This window comes from Penicillium verhagenii (genome assembly GCF_028828195.1).
Source record: "Penicillium verhagenii strain IBT 33310 chromosome Unknown utg000012l_segment0_segment0, whole genome shotgun sequence".
Taxonomy (NCBI): Eukaryota; Fungi; Ascomycota; class Eurotiomycetes; order Eurotiales; family Aspergillaceae; genus Penicillium; species Penicillium verhagenii.
Genome location: NW_026643176.1, coordinates 1,230,134 through 1,254,319, shown reverse-complemented (window position 1 = coordinate 1,254,319; position 24,186 = coordinate 1,230,134). Strand labels below are relative to the sequence as shown.

At 45.0% G+C, this 24,186-nt stretch overlaps 6 protein-coding genes across 6 annotated transcripts; 3 read left to right on the top strand and 3 right to left on the bottom strand.

Annotated features, from left to right (window-relative positions):
* Positions 1-306: 306 nt before the first annotated feature.
* On the bottom strand, positions 307-853 carry N7466_011120 (uncharacterized protein; the record flags this gene model as incomplete). The annotated part of the gene is given in 2 exon segments (XM_057170509.1): positions 307-519; positions 539-853. The coding sequence occupies 2 exon segments, from the start codon at positions 851-853 to the stop codon at positions 307-309; spliced, it is 528 nt and encodes a 175-aa protein (XP_057016241.1).
* Positions 854-6,299: 5,446 nt separating this feature from the next.
* Positions 6,300-7,295, bottom strand: N7466_011119 (uncharacterized protein; the record flags this gene model as incomplete). The annotated part of the gene is made up of 3 exons (XM_057170508.1): positions 6,300-6,704; positions 6,837-6,940; positions 7,139-7,295. 3 exons carry the CDS (start codon positions 7,293-7,295, stop codon positions 6,300-6,302), a joined length of 666 nt encoding a protein of 221 aa, XP_057016240.1.
* A 1,271-nt stretch (positions 7,296-8,566) lies between these two features.
* Positions 8,567-10,220, top strand: N7466_011118 (glycoside hydrolase family 18 protein; the record flags this gene model as incomplete). Its single annotated transcript, XM_057170507.1, has 6 exons — positions 8,567-8,747; positions 8,808-8,821; positions 8,875-9,002; positions 9,056-9,774; positions 9,861-9,942; positions 10,079-10,220. The coding sequence occupies 6 exons, from the start codon at positions 8,567-8,569 to the stop codon at positions 10,218-10,220; spliced, it is 1,266 nt and encodes a 421-aa protein (XP_057016239.1).
* A 616-nt stretch (positions 10,221-10,836) lies between these two features.
* N7466_011117 (uncharacterized protein) lies at positions 10,837-11,178 on the bottom strand (the record flags this gene model as incomplete). Its single annotated transcript, XM_057170506.1, has 1 exon — positions 10,837-11,178. The coding sequence occupies one exon, from the start codon at positions 11,176-11,178 to the stop codon at positions 10,837-10,839; it is 342 nt and encodes a 113-aa protein (XP_057016238.1).
* A 21-nt stretch (positions 11,179-11,199) lies between these two features.
* N7466_011116 (uncharacterized protein) lies at positions 11,200-15,213 on the top strand (the record flags this gene model as incomplete). The annotated part of the gene is made up of 7 exons (XM_057170505.1): positions 11,200-11,684; positions 11,745-12,435; positions 12,700-12,736; positions 12,796-12,946; positions 13,000-13,561; positions 13,613-14,016; positions 14,076-15,213. 7 exons carry the CDS (start codon positions 11,200-11,202, stop codon positions 15,211-15,213), a joined length of 3,468 nt encoding a protein of 1,155 aa, XP_057016237.1.
* Positions 15,214-22,947: 7,734 nt separating this feature from the next.
* N7466_011115 (uncharacterized protein) lies at positions 22,948-23,585 on the top strand (the record flags this gene model as incomplete). The annotated part of the gene is made up of 2 exons (XM_057170504.1): positions 22,948-22,953; positions 23,061-23,585. The coding sequence occupies 2 exons, from the start codon at positions 22,948-22,950 to the stop codon at positions 23,583-23,585; spliced, it is 531 nt and encodes a 176-aa protein (XP_057016236.1).
* Positions 23,586-24,186: the final 601 nt, after the last annotated feature.

Genomic DNA, 24,186 nt, shown 5'->3' with positions numbered 1-24,186 from the left:
TGGCCACGCAGAAATACGGACCTTTCACACCTGTGCATAATCGGTCTTTGTCCTTTTGAGACACTTGGCCCTCTTCTTGATATCTCCGGCGAAGGAGAAACTGTTGATTTTGATACCTTCCGTCGTAGGAAAGGTCTCCGAAAGCTAACACTTTTAAGGAATCTATTCCAGTCGGACCAAATGCCCATTCCGCAAATTGTACAGACTCATTGCCTTCAGAGCACGAAGTTGTGCTATCAACTTCCAAATACGGCCAAGCAAGTAGCTCTTCAGGCAGTATGGTGTTGTTGCTTCTTTCGCTTGCTCTCATTGATGCTGAGTAATCCGAGCTGCGGCCTGGGATGGAATCATGTGAGCTCCACGACTGTGCTTGTGGGAGGCGAGAAATGAATTCGTGTCGAATATTTCGATGCATCCTCTCAGAGCCGCTGAAGCGAAGATGTAGAAGTCGCAGGGATAAGGTACCAGGGAACGGCTCGAGTATTGAACGCTACTTCGTTCAGCCGGTTGGTTTAGTATCTTGAAAGAAAGAACTTACCATCACTGATGGTGACACACACAATGCCAAGGCGGAGATTTGCAATAAATTGACAGCATTGGCCAGATGTAAAGCCCAAGTAGGTTGTTGATCTCGAGTCTCTTCGAATCGTCCTTCATCATCAATAGCCTGAAGTCCACGCTCGTGGTAGACGAGGGTTTCCAGTGTGGAACGGTGGTGCGCAATTCCCTGCTCTATCCAAGACAAGTCCAAGAAATTGCACAATTTAAGGTGCAGATGTCTGAGCCCTTTGAAAGATTTCAGGAACTCTGCCAGAAATCTTGCCTCACGATCAGAGTTGCCCTCCTGAAGCATGTCACAGGAGAAATGAAAACTTTGAAGTTTAACCTTTTTTGGTGAACATGAAAGGGAACCCAGAAATAAGAGATCATTTTGACAGTTACGCAGGGTGAGTGATTGAAGGGCACCAAAAGCAGATGCAAGGCCTGGCCTTATCTCGTGCAGCAAAAGGGCTTTGGAGAGTGCAAGAGAGAGCAGACATGGGAAATAATCCGTTGTGTCAATAAAGATCCCTCGAGGAAAAAGGGCGTGCGAGAGGGGAAGTCCTAGTATAGACTGATAGAAATCAAGATTTGTGGTATTCGTTGCAAGTCCGACGGATAAGCTGATCAGGTGTGGCCTATTTCGGCGGATGCATTTTTGCAGTGATTCAAATTCTAACTCATGTTGAATCCCTTCCCATGCTATAGATTTCAGGCGGGGAAACAGAGAGAGCCCTCCAACACAGGCACCAGCATGCGGGCATGATCCGTCAGTGACTAATGATATATGTTTGAGATTTGTCTGTTCAATCACGAGGGTGCCACTATGATCTAAAAGCCCTCCGGGAATACAAGTGCCAAGATGCCACCTGTGAGATTTTGTTAAAACACAGAACCAGAAACTGGAAGCCGGCACTAACTGAAAGGATTGGAGAAGGTTTGCTGTGAGGTTCCTCAGTACGCACTGTACTTGACGTGATATGTCGTCAAGGAACTGTTCATGGGCCCTGGCCTCGTTAGAAGGCCCGAGCGTTCCAGAATTTCGAACCAGTCCACTTGATTGGACTAAGTTACAGTAAACACAACGGTTGAATCTCGCGATTTGGATAGGTGCAGAAATCCTCAAATCTCTGGTAAATTTGAGGTGGAAATTGTCTCTTGATCGTCGGTGCAACTGAAAGAAAGATTCAACATTCCAGAGATTCAGTGCTAACTCGCTAGAGGCTCGAAAGTTGACGGTGCGATAAATGAGGGGAATTAAAATGGAGTAAAATCTAGAAGAAACTTGAGATAAGGCCTGCAAGTCTGCAGGAGGCAGCTAACAGAGTCAGTCAGAATGAGAGGTGTAGGTAGAGTCAAGTGAAACTCACCCATTGCGCAACATCCGACAAAATTTCACATGGAAGAGTTTCAAGCATCTTGTTAAACCACTTGCGAACTAAGATTCACAAGGATCTCTTGTAACAGATCTTAAGATAGCCTAGATATTATATCAGATTTGCATAATCGACCATCTAGCACTAAATAAAATTTCAAAGATATCCAATGAATTTGGAGTAGCCTGAACATCTTACAGAATCTTTCAACTCATCAAAAAGAAACAAAACACACGCAAAAAATCTTCTATACTTGGTCGACCAATGCAAATATGAGTATGGCCTCAAATCGTACAATCATTCAAGTCATGAAAAAAGTGGAGGTAACAAAATTAAACCAAATTTAGGAAGAACATAGTAGAGTTGAACCGCGCATGGACTGAAAAAACTGTCATCAACAAGTCTTCATACTGAAGCACAATTTCCAAAAGTTTATCAAATTGCGGCTAAACGTGGTAAGATCGATCAACTCAAGCGTGCTCCTTTCAGTGGAAGACAAACTACGGCACCAGAAAAGTCAACGCCAAGTAATAAAGATCGATGTCGTGAAACACTAGTAAGCCTGGTGACGGTCTCGATTGCAAAGATCCATATCTCAATTTGACAAGCTCAAAAGGCATAAAAACAGCATGAACGGCATAAGGTTGAAGAGAAAGCATTTAGAATGACTGACAAGCCTAGGCTCTTGTGTCTGTCCAAACAGTCCCCACTTCTGAATGTTGGGCTATCAATGTTGATGATCACGGTAATAGATAAGGATTGATCTCCGTGGGCCCTCGACTTAGCGCGGTTCAGTCAATAAAGGACACGCGCTTAGGTTTTATAGTGGGTCCCGAGAAAAGAAAAGGGGTCTTTGGGGATGAAGCAGGTTTGCCAGTGATGACAAGCGCATCCCCAACCTCTTGCATTATTTCTCTTTTAAAAACATCTAATCTTTCAATCTTGAGCAATTAATCAGTATGTGGGTGACTGTTTCTTGAGCGCCACACACGCACTGGTCTTTCTCACCTTGGTCCACATTTTCACTCCGCTTCTATGCGCTTCACTTTCCCTTCATTTCAATTACCGGATGAATGAGGTTCATCTTTTTCACTATATCGCAAAGCCATGTTGCCATCTACATCAGCCACGTCAACTCTATCAGCCCGAGAATTCCTTACCATAGGGTCAGGAATCGCAGTAGGATTAGTCCTATGTGTCTCCATTTTCAATCAGAGGACCGGGGTCATTATGGCAGCGACTCTAGTTCTCAGCTACATGGCCTTCTATCTGTCTCGAACGCTTATAAAAGAGCAGACTTGCTGTAAGTACTTTTCCTGTCAGGTGACTTTGAGACTATCGTATTGTGATGTTGGGCGATCTCAATCGCGAAGCTCAGTGTTCAATTGTCCTTCATTCTTGCTGACAGTCAAGCCACCGACTAAGGCATTTTTCATGACACTATTTTGCAACTTCAAGGTCAAAAGCTCTGACTGATACTACTGCTCATCATAGATGCCCAGACAAAGTCTCATGTAAACCCTCCGAACGGGCTAAAAGGAGCCCAGATGATGCATATACTTGATCTGGATGTTCGTTAATGGTTTTGATATATGTTCGATTATGAAAAGCACTCGAAGGCAGGATTCCTGGTGCTACAGAATTTCTGTTGTAAAGAAACAACTGCCAGTCGGGTAGGTAAATAAGAAAGGGAACTCCACGCGTGAAGTTGAGAAATGGCAATAACGCAGCCTGATAGAGAGAGAGATGATTATCAACTCAGCTGTGTATCTGTATCTTAATTTCGTCCATGATCCCGAGTTGAAGTATACAGTTGTAGATAACAGCCCAAAAATCGCTTTTGTATTAAGGTTGTATGACCTTCGATAGAATGTTGACCCTGCAAAAAATGAAAACAGAAAGGTTACTTTGAAAAAGGCAGTCTTGGCGTCTTTTTTCGAGTGAAGTCTAAAAGCTGATAGAAGAGAGCTTTGGTAGAGGCGGTTGTCGACCGCCTAGGGGGTAGGAGAGAGACACCACCTGCTCAAAGATTTTCACCACTCCGCTCAGTGAGCAGGTGAAAATCATTTATGTCTCTTTGGCTATAATTCTAGTACTTATCTCGCTGACTCGGATTTCACGTTTATGGTAATGGGATTAATCATCGTCAAACCCGCCATATCTTGTGACCGGCGCTGATCCGTCTCAGTATTGCCTTGTTTGATAATTGTGGCTGACTTCATCTCCTTCTTGAAATTTAAGATGAGGCGTACGAATCCCTCGCATCTAAGATGGCAACATGATTGCCGTCTCTTATCAAACTCGGTTTTTCATGACTTCATAACTGTTGCAGGCATTTTGATTGATATCTTTTCATTCGCCAAACATTATATCGTTGATTTCTGGAAGTACATCCATGAGTAATATAAGCCCAAATATTTCTGCGTTGATTGGGTTTGCGTCGAAGCTGTTTGCTTTTGACCAAATAAAAGGCCGAGGCCGTGGTCCAATTCTGTTCATGACGGCCCCCTACCGCTCATCGAAAATACTTTACTAAGAAGCAACAAGCCTGCTTTACAAGGACCCTCTATGAAATTGAAATGACCAGGTATCATGATAGACTGCTTCGCAGCGATGGCAGCGTATTATCATATAAAGAGCCCTGTATACAGATCATAAAAGTGATACACTACCTTTCATCAATTTTAAATCAGGCCGTTGATGATATTCCTAAAGGGCAAGGTTCAAACAAGAAGTCGACGGAAGAATGGCATCCAGATGTCGATTCTATTTTGCATTCAGCTAGCTCACTTCCAATTTCGCCCAAAGATGATAGAGTATACACTGTGGGGGTGGTTGATGGAACTCAGTCTCTAAATTTGAGGCCAAATTGGGAAGCAGGGTTGGAAGACTTGTGTCTTACTCATTCCAATTCGAAGGTTTCAGAGTCACGGATAGCAAGTCAATCTTGGGATTCTATCCTCCAGAAAGCCTCTCCTGCCAAATTGAATATCATCACAATTGCCAAAGCAACTGAAATTCTTCTAAAATCACTTTTCACTGAAAAGAGGGTTGATGCAGCAAGCAGTGACTACGTGGCAAAACTACCTTTCTGCCTTAGTGAACCCCAACGTGCACTGATGAAGGTTACTTTTGAGTGCCTAGCAAAGTTTCTACAGGTCGGTTACGGGGAACATAAGAGCTATGTAATTCCTGAAATACAAATGATACTGAATGAGAGGCTTGAACGGCGCTACCCATCATATCGGAAAGCACGTCATGTGTTTCCTTTAGTGGTTGGCCACATTCCTAATGTCTTGAAGCAAAGTGTTCTTCAAAAAGCAAGATCAAGACGTTTGAAACAGACTTTGCGGGCTTTAAAACAGTGGGGACTCCAACTTCGGCGATGAGATTGCGTTTTTTTGTCTTGAACTGTATTTAGCTTTAGTTTCAAATATGAAGAACTGGAAATCTCCATGTAGAAAAAATGATTGCAGTTGTGTTCAACACGTTGTACATCGGATGGTTTGCGGGCGTAATTTGTTTCACTTCCCGCAAACTAATCAAGAGCCTCATCGAGGCCAACGTAGCCTAATCAGGGTAGGCGTTGTCAGGCTGCCTTTGTGGCCTTCGAAATGAGGATTAAACTGTTACAATGCACAGGCAAATTCTATCAAGACCTCGGCAAGCTGTGCGTCTGCGTCGAGCGCCAAAGCGTAATACACATATTCTGCTAGATTGGACTGCGCTCAAAGACCTGCGCCGATGGCCCCGGGGGAAGGTCGGCGATGCTTTTAATAGCATCCCAACCCTACTGGAAGATTTTAGGCTATGTCCTGAGATAACACTGGCACAATACAATCATCGGACCTCGAGAAATCTATTTTACGCGAAACTACCATACACACGCCAGCTCTATGCTCCCCCGCCCTTTGTCACTCAAGTGAGAAAGCAGATTTCGCTGTGAGGTGTACAGTACTAGGCTTCTGTGCTTACTCATTCAGTTGCGACCACAAATGAATTGTTTTTTACTACGATCATTCCGATTGGATCAAATCATCGACCAAGTTATACATATCAATACAGTGGCGCCCGACACCGGCTTCCAAGCTAAGATTGTAGAGGGATGGTGTGACGCTGCTAGAGGCCTTTTGTGACTGGGCGCGAGCGGGTGAATTGATGAAGAGTATTCAAGACAAAGCATGGGTGAGATAATATTTGTGCTGGATATCTATCATCACTACAGTGGTCAAGGCAGAAGTATATCTCAACAGTGACTGACTTCAAGTATCCGCATACAATAAAAATACATCTAATCCTGTTTTCCAATAGGAAGATGTGACGTGAAAACCAATTCCACTTGTAAATATTTATACAGGAAGCCCAGTCTGGTCCACTTCAATTTCAGGGTCTTGGTCTGATGAAAAGCGCGTCTGTCCGGATAGCATCGACCAATTCATGAGGCGCTTTTCCAGGAATTTGTACACTTCCTCTGAGGAAGACCTTGCGACCTTCGACTTTCTCCGGCCATGCACGTAGAAGTATTGGTGCTGAGGGTGGAACTGGATGAATGAATGAGGTATTCAAGTAGGCAGTGAAGGCTGGTTTGCAACAATCGGCCAGAATACGGTCCATCAAGAGGGTGATATATCCACCAAACAATCTATCATCGTAGTAACACATCTGCTGGGACGGCGTGAGGCGCAGAAGTGATTTCGCCTCCCGTCCCAGACTATGGGCCGTAAAAGTAGGACGATAGCCTTCAAACAGCGAACGCATCATCTTATTAGAGGTGTCCACAATGGGATGCTGAAGACAAAATAATTAGCACACGGCTGAATATACAGCTGTGCAGGGCTGGGACTCACAAGAACTTGATCAGATGACCCACTACATAAACCAACTGGGGCCTTTTTGTGAGGTTGCGCTAGAGAATGATACCCTCGAGAAAGTCTCGTAATCAACGAGCACCGGTACATCTCTTTGATATAAATGCTGGGAAGGTGCAAGATAATGATCGAAGATTTCATTGTAGAACAGAGAGGCTATAAATACATACTTAGCAGCACAAACAAAGCATCACTGAGTAATTGAAGAAGACATGATATACCAGACATGTCCCTTGATAACCTATCCCACAATACTGAATTACTCACACCCTAAAAACACATCAAATCAACTTAGTCTTCGAATGCAGGTTTGAGACTACCCGAAGCAGAATACAATCAAAATCGAGAAAGAACTAGCGGCATTAATTTGAGCAGTCATTTGAGCAGTCATTTGAGCAGTCATTTGAGCAGTCATTTGAGCAGTCATTTGAGCAGTCATTTGAGCAGTCATTTGAGCAGTCATTTGAGCAGTCATTTGAGCAGTCATTTGAGCAGTCATTTGAGCAGTCATTTGAGCAGTAGTTTAACGCGGATTAGTTAGAGAAATTAAATGGAATTAGCTCTACAGTGCACCTTTCTGAGATCGAGTGAATCTGGCTTTGAATGACATTAGTAACTAGCCATTGATTAGAATATTCACGCTTGTTTAAAAGAGAAAGAAAATAGGGGTGCTGACAAGATCTATCTGGTACTTGGAGTGGCTCCTAGCTATAAACTAGCGAAACCACGCGCGTAATGGTACTTTTGCTGTAGGATATTAATATATGATAATAGTGAAAAGAAACAAGTAGTTTCCAAGCTTGCGCGATGGTTTTCAAATTCCAACACTTTCACCATTACCCATCACATTTCATTTGTCTTCCTCAGTCATTACTTGCTGCAATAATTTGAGTGATGGTTTGAGCAATTCGCAGATTCTACTTGTTGAACCACCCAGGAAATCCAAGCTTGGTCAGCCATTTGATCTACGATATAGTGTTGATCAGAATGACGGTGGGGCGATAATCATTGGCGCTTGATGTAGTTATTGTCAGCCACACATGAAAGCAAAGCCATGACTTTCCCATACTGCACTATGGTACGCAACTTAGTATAAATGCTGTATCAATAAGAGTTATTCGCGAATTGATTCTGACGCTCAGTTTGGTCTCCGTACCCAATAATTTAAGAGCCTCAATTTGAGGCCCTTAATCACTAATCGGCATTTGATGGCCGATCATGTCGCAAGTAGGGCCCCGAAAGGAATAGTTAATATGTACTCATGAATCTTGCGAATATGAATAATGTTGATTAGTGATATTTCATGTTCATGATTTTTCGTGATATAGTTACTAGCGAAATCTGCTTCCTTCCTAAGGTCTGTTTTTTCTCGGGACCCACTGCCCAGGCCTTAGCGCGGATCTTTCGTTGATCGCCCTAAACTAAATCGAGGGCGATTGGAATACACCTTATGTGCCTACTGTAACTCTCGCCCTAATTTTCCATCTAGTTATTTCTTTCAATGCTAGGCGATAAACGCTGATGGCCACAATTCTAGGAAGGGGACATTTAACGACAGCCCTCAAATTAGCGCGGTCCAGTAAGTAAAATCTCCGCGCTAGGGCAATGGCAGTGGTCGAAAGAAAAGCAGTCTTGGGGGAGGAAGCAGATTGCGCTAGTGACTGTTAATGGACTGATATCAATTGTGTTCAAGCAATTGGTCAATTTCCGCTTGTCACCATTATCCAAAACTTCCTTGGAACCAAATAACATATAATAATAGCCTGATAGCCCTGAATCCAAATGACCTCCATGTATCCACTACGTACTGCTGCTGCCCTGACGGCCTTTTTCACCTTGCAAGGCGTTTATGCCGCGCTTGATGTGTCAAGCTCCTCTAATATCGCTATTTATTGGGGTCAGAACTCTTACGGAGACTCATCTGGAAGTCTGGCGCAGCAAAATCTCGCATATTATTGTAAAAGTAGGCAATTTGGTGGTTCGAAGGGGTTCGCTGAGCTATTGTACTAACCGCGGCATGTAGATTCGGGCATTGACGTGTGCTAATTAACATCCCCCTTTCGATGTTAAATGCTGATAACATGATTCAGGTAATTCAACTCGCATTTTTGGATGTTGTAAATGGAGAAGGCGGTGCCCCCGAGATTAACTTTGCCAATTCGGGGGATTCCTGCACTGCTTTTGCGGGAACTGCTCTTCTAGAGTGCCCCACGATCGGGTAAGTACCCCAGACATCACAATTTTAGCCCCGCGGTCTAATATGAAGAGAAGCGAGGATATTGTGACCTGTCAGTCCCTTGGGAAGACCATCCTACTTTCGATCGGCGGTGCGACCTACAGCGAGGGGGGGTTCACAAGCGAAGATGCCGCGGTCGCGGGCGCCAAAATGATCTGGAAAACCTTCGGACCTGTGAGCACCGATACGTCGATCCACCGCCCCTTTGGAAGAGCCGTGGTTGACGGGTTTGACTTTGACTTTGAGTCGACCGTGACGCACATGCCATCTTTTGGCAACGAGCTGCGTCGCTTGTTTACCCAAGACACTTCCAAAACCTACTACCTTACCGCCGCACCACAATGCGTTTATCCCGATGCTGCCGACAGCCCGATGCTAGACGGCGCCGTTTACTTTGATGCCATCTGGGTTCAATTCTACAACAATGACTGCGGCATCAATCATTTCATGACTAACTCTACGAAACAAACACTTTTCAACTTTGCCAGCTGGAACACTTGGGCGACTACTATTTCTCAAAACAAAGATGTAAAAGTCTTGCTTGGGATACCCGGTGGCAGTACCGCGGCTGGCACGGGATTCGAATCGGCTTCCACTGTCGCTTTGATTGTCGATTATATTGTCAGCAAGGGATACAAAAGCTTTGGTGGCGTTATGTTCTGGGATGCCAGCGAAGTTTACGCAAATTGTGGAATCTTGACCAGCATTGCATCTTATTTACCATCTCCCTCTACCTCCATTCAGCTGAGCACTAGTACCAATGCCAACAAGATTAGCATCACGACAAAGCCTAGCAGCCTATCCCCAGGGGCACAAATAAATGTATCGAGCAACTCAAAGTCGAAGAGCACGGGTACTTCCAGCCCGGCGAGGAAGGCCTCCAGATCGACATCGACAAGCCTGAGTTCTACCACGCTGATCAGTATGCCCAGATTTTTAACTGTAACAGAGAGAAGCACAAAAGCGATATACGCTACGATAAGTGCCGCCACTACCGCTTCAATACTATCCACTTGCCCAGTTGTAGGAGAGACGTGTGCTACTTCCGGTACCTACAGGTGTAATGGGAGCAGCTTTGGCATCTGCGCCAACGGAGTATGGATCATCGAGACATGCGAATCGGGTCTGATCTGCGTGCAGGATGGGCCTTCTGTATACTGTGATTATAAGAACGATCATCCCGACACCACGTGCACGTAAACGAGGTTTTTTAGTGAAATTAATGGATCCGTTGATCATGTCAATGTTTTCACTTCTGCCCTGGCCAATCAAATATTTTGTTTATGTCAGGACGGTACAGCAGATTTTGAAAACATATTATCCTTGAACCACACACTTTCTGTTTCATGGCTCGTTACCGGAACATAGCCTAACCGAAACAGGCTTGGTAATCATCATTTTTGGTCGATGATGATGATGATAATCTATTAACCTAATGCTACCTAGCTAGTCATCGCCGTGGTAATGTAGGCGCTTCGTCCGTCGAAGCATAGAATGTCCGTACGCCAGTAACTCCACGCAGAAATGAATGACTAGAGACACAAAGAAAAGGTGGGCGACTGCCCGTACAGGTAAAAATCCCAAATTCCACGCAAAATCCCACAGTAAAGTCCACAGTAAATCCCACAGTCAAGCCCACATCCTGCTTCCTTCCCCATTCTCAGTATTCAACCCCTACCAGCGTCTCTGGCTCGTACAACCTTGCTTCATCGATGGCGTTCGTTATATTTGCGCTGGCATTACGGTGGTCGTCTCGGTGAACATCGGTTGTTGTGGTTTTGTATTGCGCAGCGTCTTCGCCGCCTGTCCCGACCAGTCATTCCTGGTCTGTTGTTTCATCGCTTGACTCGGGCTCATCCTCCACTTCGCAGTGGCGGAACTGCCCTAGACGGCCTGTTTGAAGCATGAATTCGGCGACGTAGCGAGTCGCGCACGGGTGAGACACAATGGCCTCGTAAATTGACAATTCCCCACGTTTGTTAAGATCGGTCTTTGCACAGATCTTATCCATCATCTCCTTGCGTTCGTCAACGAAACGCGGACACCGCAGCAGCACATGCTTTGGAGTGTGTGAGCCCTCGAGGCAATCGCACATATCCGAATCAACCTCGTTGATCTTGTACAGGAAGTGCTTCAATGCCACCCGCATGCTTCGCATTTGGACCAGAATGGACGCATAATGTTTCGGGATACCCGTGAAAAGTCCCAGCGTCTTTTTGTGCGGAATTGGAACCAATGTGCGGTTTGGTTTACCCGTTTTATCCTTCTCCCACAAGAGCGCCCATCTCTCTTTGATCTTCCGCCTCACTTGCTGTTTTGCGACCGAAGCCAGCCGGGGAAACGGTTCTTCCGGCCCCGCTTCCCCCCCTCCAAGCGCAGCCTCCTTGGCCGCAGTATCCGCGAGCTCGTTTCCTGGAACGCCCGCATGCGCAGGAATCTATCGGATGGTGATTTGGAGGTCGATATCCGGTGGGTTAAAGGTTGTGGGCGTTCGTGCAGTCCTGAGTGCTTGGATGTGGGCATAAATCGTGCGGAGGATGAACTGGCCGGCCTTAAGGCATATATCATGGACAACGTCGGCGGTGTCAGCGTCTATCTCGCGCGAGACCAGCTGCGCGCCAATGATGGCCGCCTCTTGAGAGTCACTCTCACAGATTTCGCACGGTATCCAGCGTCTGGTTTCTGCCCCTCGAGCCGTTTTTGTATGCTAACAAGAACGTTTAGATTCTTCGCTTCCCCATGGCACAACAGGCCAACCTCGGTGTCTAGTCCCAGCCGCCCCCAGTTATACGCCAGCTATGAGGCGGATCTCAAGCAGCTGCGGGAGGGCCTTTCCTCACAGTGGCACATAATGCTCGACAACCTACTGCAGGGTCTTCCGCTCCTGTTCGCCAGCGACTGGCCCATGGTGCCCAACCACACCGACCTGCTGGAGAACAATATCCACGTTGACTCCTCGACGGGCCACATCACGGGAATTTGCGACTGGCAGGACACCACTGTGAGCCCGTTTGGTACGTCGCTGTGGGGGGTCGAGAGTATGCTTGGGGAGCGCACCACAATAGGCTGGCGCTCGGTGGGCAACTCGGCTATGCTTCGCCGGGGCTTTTGGGAAGCGTTTGCCGCCGCAGCTGGGCCTCAGGTACCTATAGAACGTGTTGAGGTTGCACGGCTCGTAGGGATTTTCTCGAAATTTGGTTTCGAATGGGTGGATCAGGAGACCAGGCGGCCTGTCATGGAGGGGTCATCGGACTTTTCCTTCCTTAAGGCTGTCACTCTGAATGTTGATACAGCGATATTCGAAATTGGCTTCCATGTTTTACACAAAGAAAGCCCCACCGCCAAGACTATGGTGAAACCGCCTAGGTCTGGTTCGGCTAGGCAGCAGATCATCCCTGCTCGTCAGAATGGAAATGTAAATTACCTGACAAGACAATACGCCTTAAATCCCCGCTTCTTCGTTTTGAATGGCCTAGAAAAAAGCCACCTGGACGTTGTTCAAAAGATAGAATTGAACACATTTTAGCGCCCAGAAGGTCACCTGATAGTAAGACTGAGAATAGACTCCGTCTGCGTTGAGACCTTCCCTCTATCCCAAAAACCAAAGCAGTATCTATGTGGAATATTAGCTATGAATTCTTCTTCTATATCGTTCGGTGAAGGTAATCGGGGCTATCAGGTGGGAATCAACTATGGATCGATCCAATTGCCGCCGGGTGAGTTTCGCAAGGGCCTGGAGATGCGACCATGTTCTAATCGCCGCTTCTTGGCCTAGAGCGACCCGAAACCCCACCGACTCCTCTCTCGACCGTCCCGTTCCGTCGCGACCCAGACTTTGTAAGTCGCGACATACTGCTTGAGCAGATACATGAAAAGATATCAATCCCAGGGTCCAGGATAGCTCTTGTGGGCATCGGCGGTGTCGGGTCAGTGCAAAGAAGTTAGCGGGTGGGCTGGGCTAGTGCTGACATATCGAAAGGAAATCCCAACTTGGTATCGAATACTCCTACCGAGTCCGATCCGAATCGCCGGCGACATGGGTTTTCTGGGTCTATGCAAGTAACGCGGCCCGGTTCGAGCAAAGTTTTCGGGATATCGCCGACCGGGCCAAAATTATCGGGCGTCACGATCCCACCGTCAACATATACCAGCTAGTCGAAAGCTGGCTCCAGAATGACAAGAGTCGAAAGTGGTTATTGATTCTTGATAACATTGATGATGATGGGTTCCTTCGTCAGCCCTCGGCAATGTGTCAGGAGACTCTAACGGTCGGGCAAACCAATGCCTCCAAAAAGCCACTATTAGAATTTCTACCCCGAAGCCCGAACGGATCAATAATTATCACAAGTCGGAGCCAAGAGGTGGCGTTGAAAATTTTCGATCACCTGGATATCATTAAAGTCGAGCCAATGAATAAGGCCGAGGCGCTAGAACTTCTCCAACGAAAGCTCAGACTACCAGCAGAAACCCCTGATATGGCGAATTTGCTAGAAGAACTGGAGTTTATGCCACTGGCAATCATACAGGCGGCCGGTTATATCGTCCATCGAGCACCTCGCTGTTCAGTATCGCAGTACCTATAAATGTTTCAGAAGAGCGACCGCAACGCGACAAAGCTTCTTGCTTATGAGGCAGGTCATCTCTATCGGGATTGGGAAGCGAAGAATTCGATTCTGGTTACATGGCAAATATCCTTCGACCACGTTCGACGCATGAAACCGTCAGCCGCTGATTTGCTCTCTCTTATGAGCTTTTTTGACCGACAGGGAGTCTCAGAGAATCTTCTCCGAGTTCAAGGCGAGATACGAAACGACGACTCCAGCTCGGAGATTATGTTGGAGTATAGTGACGAGAGAACAGATAGCGCATCTGCTTCAGAGACGGGTCGTGATTTTGGGGATCAAAGACCATCTGCCACTAATCTGCTCTCTCTCATGAGTTTTTCTGACCGGCAGAGAGAGTCCGGGGATCTTCTCCGTGTTCAAGACTTCTCCGTGTTCAAGGGGAGATAGAAAACGACGAAACAAGCTCGGAGAAGTTTGCGTTGGAGTGCAGTGACGAGGATACAGATAGCCCGTGTGAATCCGAGACGAATCATGATTTTGAGGATGATATCACTGTGCTCAGAGACTTTTCATTTGTTTCTATCAATAAAGACAGCACAGAATTCACGATGCATCGGCTAGTGCAACTGACTGTACATGTGTGGCTGAAAGCTAATAGCCAGCTAGAGCGATGGAAGGAGCAATTTATCATGGTCCTGTGGCAAAGGTTTCCGACAGGTGAATATGAAAACTGGGCACGGTGCCAGTCGCTCTTTCCACACGTGAAGTCAGCCATGTCACAACGACCAAAATCACAAGAATCTCTAGTGCAATGGGCTACGCTGCTTTACAGAGGGGCATGGTATGCGCAGGAAAGCGGCAATTTTGTGGAATCACGAGATATGGCATCTAAATCGCGAAAGCAAAGAGCATTGATCTTTGGCTCGGAGGGTGAACAGACTCTCAAAAGCACTGCGATGTTAGCGGGCGCATACCGCCTGGAGGGGGGATGGGAAGAGGCGGAGCAGCTCTTTGTGCAGGTCATGCAGACTCGCAAGGCGAAGCTCGGCGCCGACCATCCTGACACGCTGACGAGTATGGCCAATCTGGCGTCGACGTATAGGAGCCAGGGCCGGTGGGAAGAGGCGGAGCAGCTCTTTTTACAGGTCATGGAGACTCGCAAGACGAAGCTGGGGGCCGACCATCCTGTCAAGCTAGGTAGCATGAACAACCTAGCTTATACCCCTTGGTCAACACGTCAACAGAAAGCCGCTCTACTACTGATGGCCGAATGCGCTCGACTTTGCGAGCAAAAACCAGGCCCTGATCATCCCCACACCATGTCTTCCAACTCTACTTTGAACAAACGGCGTACGAAGGCTTATTCCACCTCTTCATCTTCCCAGCTCACTAAAACGCCCAATGAAACAAAAGAAAACCACATCCTAGCCAGTCCGGAATCATCAAAGCGAGCTTCCAAACCTGGCGGACATCATAGGCGCAAAATCTTCTCACGCCTCTTCAGTAAAAATCAGGACTCTTCCGTCCTCAAATGTTATGGAACGGAACTTGTTTTGACGGCAGTGAAAGAATGGAAATCAAAAATTTATGTCGTCGCAACTATGCACAGATATAACACCAGCATTTAAGATTCCATCATATTCACTAAAACACTTAGCTTCTGGATACATTTAGTATAGTAGTATTCAAGAAGCAACTCGTATCTAATAAATTCAATAACTGTCAGATTGCAAGAGCTTGTCGGCAACAGCCCTTGGTTTGTATGGAACTCTCTAAAATTTCATTAGGCTAGACTGGTAACTTACGGGCCCGTATTACGTTCGATGTTCCTTACCATACGCCAAGACTGTTCAAAACAAGGCTGTTCTGCCTAGGCGGTTTCACTACCGTCTTGGCGGTGGGGCTTGAGATAGTTTCTCTGTGTAAAACATGGAAGCCAATTTCGAATATTGCTGTAAGGGAGGTAGCTAAGAGGCTAAGGCTGACCTCTTATTTCAAAAATATTCTTTTGATATTTTTATGTTTAGACCTCGGCTCAACCGCCGGGCGTTAGTTAATGAATTGTTTGTTTGTTTGTTGCAACACGAAGATCTGACGGGGATATGGAACGATATCTCAATGCACCACGCCGATTTACATGACCGGAACTACCAACAGCGCCGATAACAGTTTACCATTTGAGATGGGGGGTAAGCACATTTGTTTAACCTATAAGCACTGTCGCTATATTGAGTACAACATAAATGAAGATATTTAGACAAGTTTTTACAAGAGGCGATACGATACGGCCTGGGTGTACTCTAAAAAGTCAGTGTTAGCGTACAATCTTGAGGGCTCTCATAAGCATTTGTCTCATTCTCAATTGAATAGGAAAAATCTAATGAACATCAATTTTCAACATTGATCAAAGTAGACCTAAGAGAAAACATATCTCACTAGCCTGAATCATGTTTTGTAAGATTCAAATGACTTATTCGTTCTGAGTATTTTTCCAGGGCTTGTTAGAATAGTAAGACAATCTTTATTTCGAGGGTCGTAAGTACTGATGGGCTTTCGATAGCGGATTGTGTTGAATGCAATCCTTGAGTAGGCCCCAATCAAAAGACAATTTAATGATCTTTGTTAATTTAAAGATAGCTTCAGCACGAGCCTTGGCAGCAGGGCTCAAAAAAAGGGAAGATATCTCTTGGGTGTCGGATCATCTCGCTACCGATTGCAGTGCTATTTTTACCTCAAATCTCCGTGGCAGGGCCCGCAAGTTTGGTAAATAGAAGCTGTGATTTTCAAATCCACAGTATATATAAAGTTCTCTGGATGGGACGGATTGAAGTTATTTCCATTATTTCATTTTGCGAATGGGAGCAGGCAGTTGCAATTATAATTCATCAGAGTGCTTATTTTCTTTCACAAGAAGCTTAAGACTCATAATGTTTGCAGAACATGGCTCCTTGGCCAAGCAGCTCGACTATACTAAGCTCGATAATACCCTCTTTTCCAGTGCATGTATCATGCTTTTCTTGTGCATCATATCGAATTGACTGACAGTCGCAGGGGTCGACCGACCGTGAAAAATACGGAGTCAATCAGCACCAGTGATTTCAATACGAACGAACGTTTGAGAGGACTGCAAGATTACAATAGCAAAACACTGCACGATTACCAATATGCTGCCAGCTCAACATCAGCACATCTTGATGCTCAACCTTCTTTGTCTTCCCAATTTACTTACATCAAAGAAACATCAATTTTGTCTCAGACAATGAATTCGGACAATGGAGCACTAGTATCTTGGTCCCATTCGGTTTCCTTGGAGCAAAAAGGTCAGGCTAGATCTACGACAGCGGCAAAATCAATTTGGGACTCCGTGGGTATGCCGCACTTGAAGATTCCGGTTTAAAACCCTTGACCGCATGTTAATGGGCAATCGGACAGAAACAATGCATGGTATTTTACCAACCTATGAGAGAGAGCTTACTACAAAGCGTCCCAATATATTCATCGAATTCACTGAGCCGACAAGGAGTAGTTCAGCCAATCCATATCTCAATAGTGGTTACGATGCCCAACACTTCACTGAAACATCCATCAACACCTTAAAGATATTCGGAACCACATTGTGGAAGCCTTCTCTCACTACTGAGCATCTATTACGAAGTGAAGTAGCCATATCACATCCGACTACTGGCCATGACCATTACTATTCTACCGGAGCATTATCATATTTGTCGATTAAGTCATTTCCTACTTTAGGTCCAACAAGTGGAGCAATATTCAGTCCAGAACCGCCCTTCAAAATGACTGACAATTTAGCTTCAGATGCTACAAGCTTTAAGTTCACTGATCATTTAATCTCCACAGAAACAGAGCTGAAGATTTCCCAGTCTCTCCTGGTGGCTCCAACAAGCTTTTCAACAAAGCTGGTGGATACATTAGGCGCCAAACCTATCGAAGAACAGAGGAATGAACGGGTCGAGATATCGATTTCCGCTATCCAGACTCAGACGAAACAAGATGGATTGACGCAGGTCAATCTTGAGGAAATTTCAACATCTTCGTTTTTACAGTCATTGGTTCTTACGAACGGTGACTATATCCCCAATCCAACAGTAAAATCAACGACAATGACAACGGGATATTTGGACACGAATAATCCTACATCCATGAGCACTTTACGTACAGTTCCAGTACATGATAGTCTTACAACAGATGGGACAGCGGCATCCATGCCCTTTAACAAGATATCTATGGAGGTTGCATTGGAGAGTGTCTCAGGAGCAACAGTTCTATTTTGCAGCATAATTTTCCTACACCGAACTTGTTGTAAAATGATACAGCGACTCCGAAAGCACAGTAATCGAGATGCTTGTGCACCCCTATGTAACCAGAAACCGACAGATGTAATTTTTCATAATGAGCCGTACCAAGAGATCTCTCGCTTTTCAGAAGACTCATAGCCAGTGAGTCACAAAATAAAGTGGGGATACAAGGTTTTTTTTTGTAGCGAGATTAGTTCAAGTAGCTTGTTAGAAATCCATCTGTGCGCAGATAGTTCGATAACGCATCCTGATTCCCCTTTTGATAAGAATCTGATTCTTGCCAGATCGTTTTACTCATTACACGTTTCTCACAGCAAGTCAAGATCCGTGGGGCATTCGTATAAATTTGAGGCTTCAAATCCGTCGTTGATTGAGTATTTGGCGTCGCTTGTATCAGGAAACGAGAAAGTAGATGCCTCTAGATTATATCGGGTGCTTCTAGATGATTTACAAAAGGTGTTTCTAGATATTTTCAATGTGCGTGATTGCAACTCGTGTAGTTCCATAAGTGATCTACTCTTATGCTGATGAAATACAAACACTTTTGTAAATTTCATGTAGCCACTGCACAGCAACGGGGATTGTGGCGAAAAAGGCTGCTTTTGTGCTCTCGGGCCCCGCTGCTGAGGCCTTAGCGCGGATCATTGTTTGGCCGGACCGCAGTAACTTGAGGGTCGCTGTAGAATGATTGAAAATATATTATTTAAAAAAAAAAATCAAATCTATCACCGTATTATACTAACTATAAGAATATGTGTGTAAAGCATTGTAAAGTGCTACTTAATTCTTACAATGCCCAGTAGAATTGGGTAGAACCCTATAGAAGCCAAGAGTGGATCTCTGGAAGTCACGTCAGAGAGCGTAACTTTTAGCTTGGTACGGCGAGTAAGTTGAACAGCAGAAAGTACAGCAGATTTCGAGCACGGTTTATCCCAAAGCACATACTCGTTGTTTCCCGGCTCCTAACCCGGAACATAGACTAATATAGTACGGCTTAGTGGTATTCAATATTATTCTCTGAGTGGATATTAGATTACCACTTATTCAAATATAGACTATACCCGTTTCGGATACCAGCCAAGAAACAAGTGAGTGGCCTTAAGGGAAATCCGCTTTCGAAATCTTCTGTCGCAATTTTGACTATGCAATTATTTGAAAGGAAAAGAGTGAGTTTTATGAAATGATCGAAGGTAGGGAAGAAGAAATGAACTAGAAGAGAGGACAATTCCTTATCGCCTGTGGCCAGCGGGATACGCTATTATATCCGGAAGAATAATCAAAATCACTAATCATCTTCTGGATCTGCTGCAAAACCTCTTCATATTGCTTCAAAACATGCTGCGCAGTTAGATACACGTCGAGCGAACACAGCTTTGACTGTTCATCTTTCCTGAGGTTTCACCCAGCTCCCTTCTAATAGCGCTGTTAGGGCAACGTCGCTAGACAATATTTAAAATGACTGATTGAGGTTTTGGAGTTTGTGGTAAAAGGTGAATAGTTTTACAGAGAATTTGGTGCCTAGGTCTTCCTTGCTGCAAGTCCGACGGCTTCGGGTCAGTCCTGACACTTTTAATAAAAGATCTTAAGTCAAGCGATGAGAGGGAAATGCGTCGATTGTAGGAGAGACGACGAAGAGGAACGAGGTCAACCCTGATTAGATGCTTATTTTATAAAAAATGATCTCTTTCTTTCTTTCTTTCTTCCACCCTATCAATATTCAGAATGTCTCCTGACTGAGAGGACCCAAGTTCGATGTGCAGTTCGATGAAACGGCAATCATCGGCTGCGGGCACATTATGCCCACGGTAGACAGTAGCAAATGCAAATGATCATCTGATTTCCGAACTTTCAAGAGACTTGTGCGACAGAAGAGATGTCAAGCCTGAACTGTCATGCTGCTCCTGACAAAGCCATTCCCACTCAACTTTATATACATCTCCCGATTCGATGGGAAAGTCTTGGATAAGCTGTTCTCTCATAATCTGCTGATCATTCCTCCAAATGCATTTTATATAGCAGTCATTGATCCGGTCCCGGTCATGCTTCAAGCCCTTCACCACCCACTGCTCTGTCAAGCCCTTTGGAGTGAGCCAGGGTCCGCAAATATGATTCATGGAAATCCCCCGGCAGTCCTCGAACCGAACATCAAATTTGACACCCCTGGATAGTCTTTCAATGCGCCTTGCTTTCCCCATCCTTGACTAGGGGTTTACGCAGAGATAGGAGTGAAATTTTTGAAAATCGAGGAGGGGTACGGGCGTTGGGTGTGGTTTCGGTCGCGGTACCTGAGAACAAAGCGTGGCTAGAGCGTACTCCACGAAAATTGGTTCATATGCAAGCCAATGTGAGTAGGGTTTTTGTAGAGCAGGAAAAAACTGTATGAAGGCTTTTGTTTTGATGTAAAATGACATATGGGTTCAGGTCCAGCCATGCGAAGAGCGAACGAGATCGGGGGAAATGCGAAGGAGGCCAAGCCTCATTGAAAAGGATGTTTGAGAATGATGTGCCGACATTTTGATTGAAGGCGGCGGCCTCCTTCTTATAGCCGAGCTTGGTCTTGGACTTGTCTTCGGAAGCCTCCCATGAGTCAATTCCAGTCTAACCCTGCTTGTCAGGCCGTGCATAGACTAGCAGTCACTAGCAGTCAAACCAATAAGCCATGTTTTCTATAGTATGCCAATTTCACGGCTCTTGATTCCGATGGGCGTAAGATCCTGCGGCCTTGCTTTGATGCAGCTACAATTCCATTAAGACTGCGTGGGGGACATTTCTGACATAATCTAAAATCCCGAGATGGCTCCTGGGACACTCAAAAAACATCAAATTCAGCACTCCATTTTTTTGTTGCGATGCTCCAGGATTTACCGATCAAGCCACCGTGGCTTTGCACTGGCCTTGGAGAGATCAGTCTCTCAAGACACGTTAGTATTTTGATCTTGCAGATCTACATCCTTATACTTGACGAAAAGTATCTGGTGGACATATGTAACCTGCAAGAGAGTCTTTATAGCCTACTTTTACTTGCTTTGTAGCTATTTTCTAGACCTAACGGTAAATTTAGGTGTGAATAAGTAAGGTGTGAATTATTAGTTGAGCAAGCCACTTTGAGAAAAAAGACGCAATTAAATGCGATGCACCCTTTATTGTACAGGGCCCTTTTAGTGTAATATAGTGCGTACAGTGCACGAATACAGATTCCATGGATAGCTTTGGTGACTTCGGCTTTCCTTCTCTCACCGAACAGCTGATACCGACCGCATATCATCAGTCTTAATGTCTTCTCGGCCGAAAAAGATGTATTGAATCACGAAATGAATTGGCAAATCATTTGTCGTATCCGGGAGAGTGGGTGTATTGGTCCCTGGCTTTGAGGTCATGTGGCTGATAATAATGGTTATTACGATACGAGCTAGCAGTCATTATTCTCAGAGGCTTGACTTGAAATACCAGTATTCCGATGAGTCACACTAGCGGGATGCTATTACCTGAGATTAAGATGCAAAACATTACATCCTGGTCGGCATATATACAGTTCCGGAAAGCACGAGAATTTTGCTTTCTCTGGTTCACATTTTCTTCAGCCTCAGCTTTGCCTTTTCTTGCCCTGCCGCTTATGGAGTTGCCAGGCAGGATGCGCAGCGCTAGGCGGTTTCACTATCGTTTTGGCAGTGGGGCTGGAGATGTTTTATTAGTGTAAAACATGGAAGCCAATTTTGAATATGGCTGTAATTACTTTAGCGATCTACTCATATGCTGATGAAATACAAACATGTTTGTAAATTTTATGTACAGCTACTGCAGAACATCGGGGATTGTGGCGAAACAGCTTCCTTCTTAAAGGCTGCTTTTCTGCTCTCGGGCCCCGCTGCCGAGGCCTTAGCGTAGATCTTCCATTGGTTTTACCTCTATAAATGTTTGAAGTGTGATATTGACAGCTGAGATGACATATGCTGATCGTAATCATATATGTGCTCGAAGGAGACACAGCATATTTGAGGACATGTATAGCAGATCATTATTGTAGTAGTAGCCCTGTCGGTTCAGGCGCCGGGCCTCATAATGTGTGTCTGTCTACTCCATTTTCCAACTCAAACTACTGATTTAGGTCAACATCTCTGTTTATATTCGGTTAATTGATAGATGGCTGCTTCCACGGTCTTTTTTAAATTCGCGGTAAAGACCTGAAACCGTGGAGCAATCCAGTTGCTTGCCTGAGAACGACAAGTTGAAGTCATCTGCCTTGATTCTGGAGGAGACTCACCGCTCTTAGCCATGAGAAAAAGTGGCTCTCAATCCATCAAATTACTTCAATTTCCCTCTAGTTAAGCTCTTCCCTCAACAATCTGGAGCTCTGATCAATGCGCGATGTGGAACTTCAGTTCCACCAGTATCATCATCATATCTTGCAGGGAAATTACGAAAGGTGGAATAACTCCTCCGTCACCAATTAGCTGATTTATATCGAAAAGCTCTTATGGAACCTCGCAACTCCAGCCGGCAACCATCATGGGGCACCTTTTGATTGTGGAACTTCTGATTTTTCAAGAGAGACGGATTTGCATCAAGGATCGGGGACCGCAAGGCTGGAAAACTCTCGCATTCGTCATCGCGAACGGAAGTGAAAGAATGCTTGAAATGAATTGATGTAAATCTGCCAATGATCAAGAAAGAAGCAAGGAATATGTACTTTCATATGTCAAAAGAGAATATTGGAAGGTAGTTGTATGCCTAGGTGCTCAAGGAATTTCGCGTTCACTGATTTGAGAGATTCGTTGCTTTTGGTTCGATCGATCTTTAATGAAAAATTATATATTGCTTTGCCCCCTGGATTTTTTTTTCTTTTCTCACGGTCCTTCAGGTTCTTAAATATATTTGGACTTTAATCTCTTGCTCAGCACATCGGAGCCCCCTTTTGGTCAGATATATTGAAGATGCATGTTTTATCGATTGCAGTTCTAGTCATCATCCACGCATGCACTTCTAGAGCCGGAGTTCTTGAGGTCATAGATTACAATCGCGAATGTTTGATATGGTCCAACGGGAACTATGGCTGTACGGGTTACTCGGCGTCTTTTGCCTTACTAGATGGAGATGACTGTTCAAGTACCTATTGATCATCGCAACCAAAATATACTGCTGCTGCTAACAATTTACTAGAGCTCAGTGAGAAAAGCTCTGCGCTCAGTGTTGACGTATGCGGCACAGAAGATGGTTCGCCGGCTGCTTGGATACAGGTTAACCACACGGGTCTGGTTACTTTTTATAATAGGAATGGAAACATATCGACTTGCCTACTCAATAAGGGACTTAAGGCTGGTAGCTGGTGCATTGCGTCTGAAACAGAAGTATTCACAACAAACTTGCTTTCATACTCTGCAGTGCCGACGACCTTGGTTTCTGTTACCCACAAGTCGCTGTCCGCCGGTCTATCTATTGCCACTCCATCTACTGCCACTCCTTCTACTGCCACTCCATCTACTGCCACTCCATCTACTGCCACTCCATCTACTGCCACTCCATCTACTGCCACTCCATCTACTGCCACTCCATCCGATTCCTATTCGTCTACTACCATTCTATCTACTGCCACTACGGAAAAGGACATCCCAACTGTTGTTTGTGAGGTTGTGGCTTATCCCTTATCCACCATTACCATGATCAGTAGCTGTTCATCTTTATCATGAAGAAAGATCGACTTAATAGGAGACTTCACTGTTGAAACTAAAACTTATATTGAGCGTATGCGTATAGAAACTAGCCACAGTTTGGCCATAATTGAAATTCTTAGCGCATCTGTATGCTTCTGCGCTGTTTCATGAACACCGAGATCGGAATTTCAAGGTATTGTGCTCTATTTAGAACGAAAGCCAGTTTGCAAAGATTTATTGTTTGTGATAGCAGTAGAGACCCTATTCGTTGAATTATCGGTCACGTATTCCAAAAGCAAGTATATATACTTTGAGATACAATCGTTTACAAACACGCCGGTAAATTCATGCAAGAACTACCATTTGATTTCCTGAAATGCAAAATTACATGTACTAAAACGTTCCGTTCGTATGTATTATCATATTTTTGTTTCAAGGTGGTTCGATATCGATTCTGGGATCCGTTCATTGATGCTCTACTCGCATTTTACACAGAAGTCATTTGGCTCAACAAGAACTTACTTATTATAGTGGGGAAGCACGTCCTTACATATCGTTACAGTATCCTGGTATGCTGTTACGGTATTATCGGCACTGTCATTACTGTATAGCGGCTGTAGTGATTAGATTGGAATAC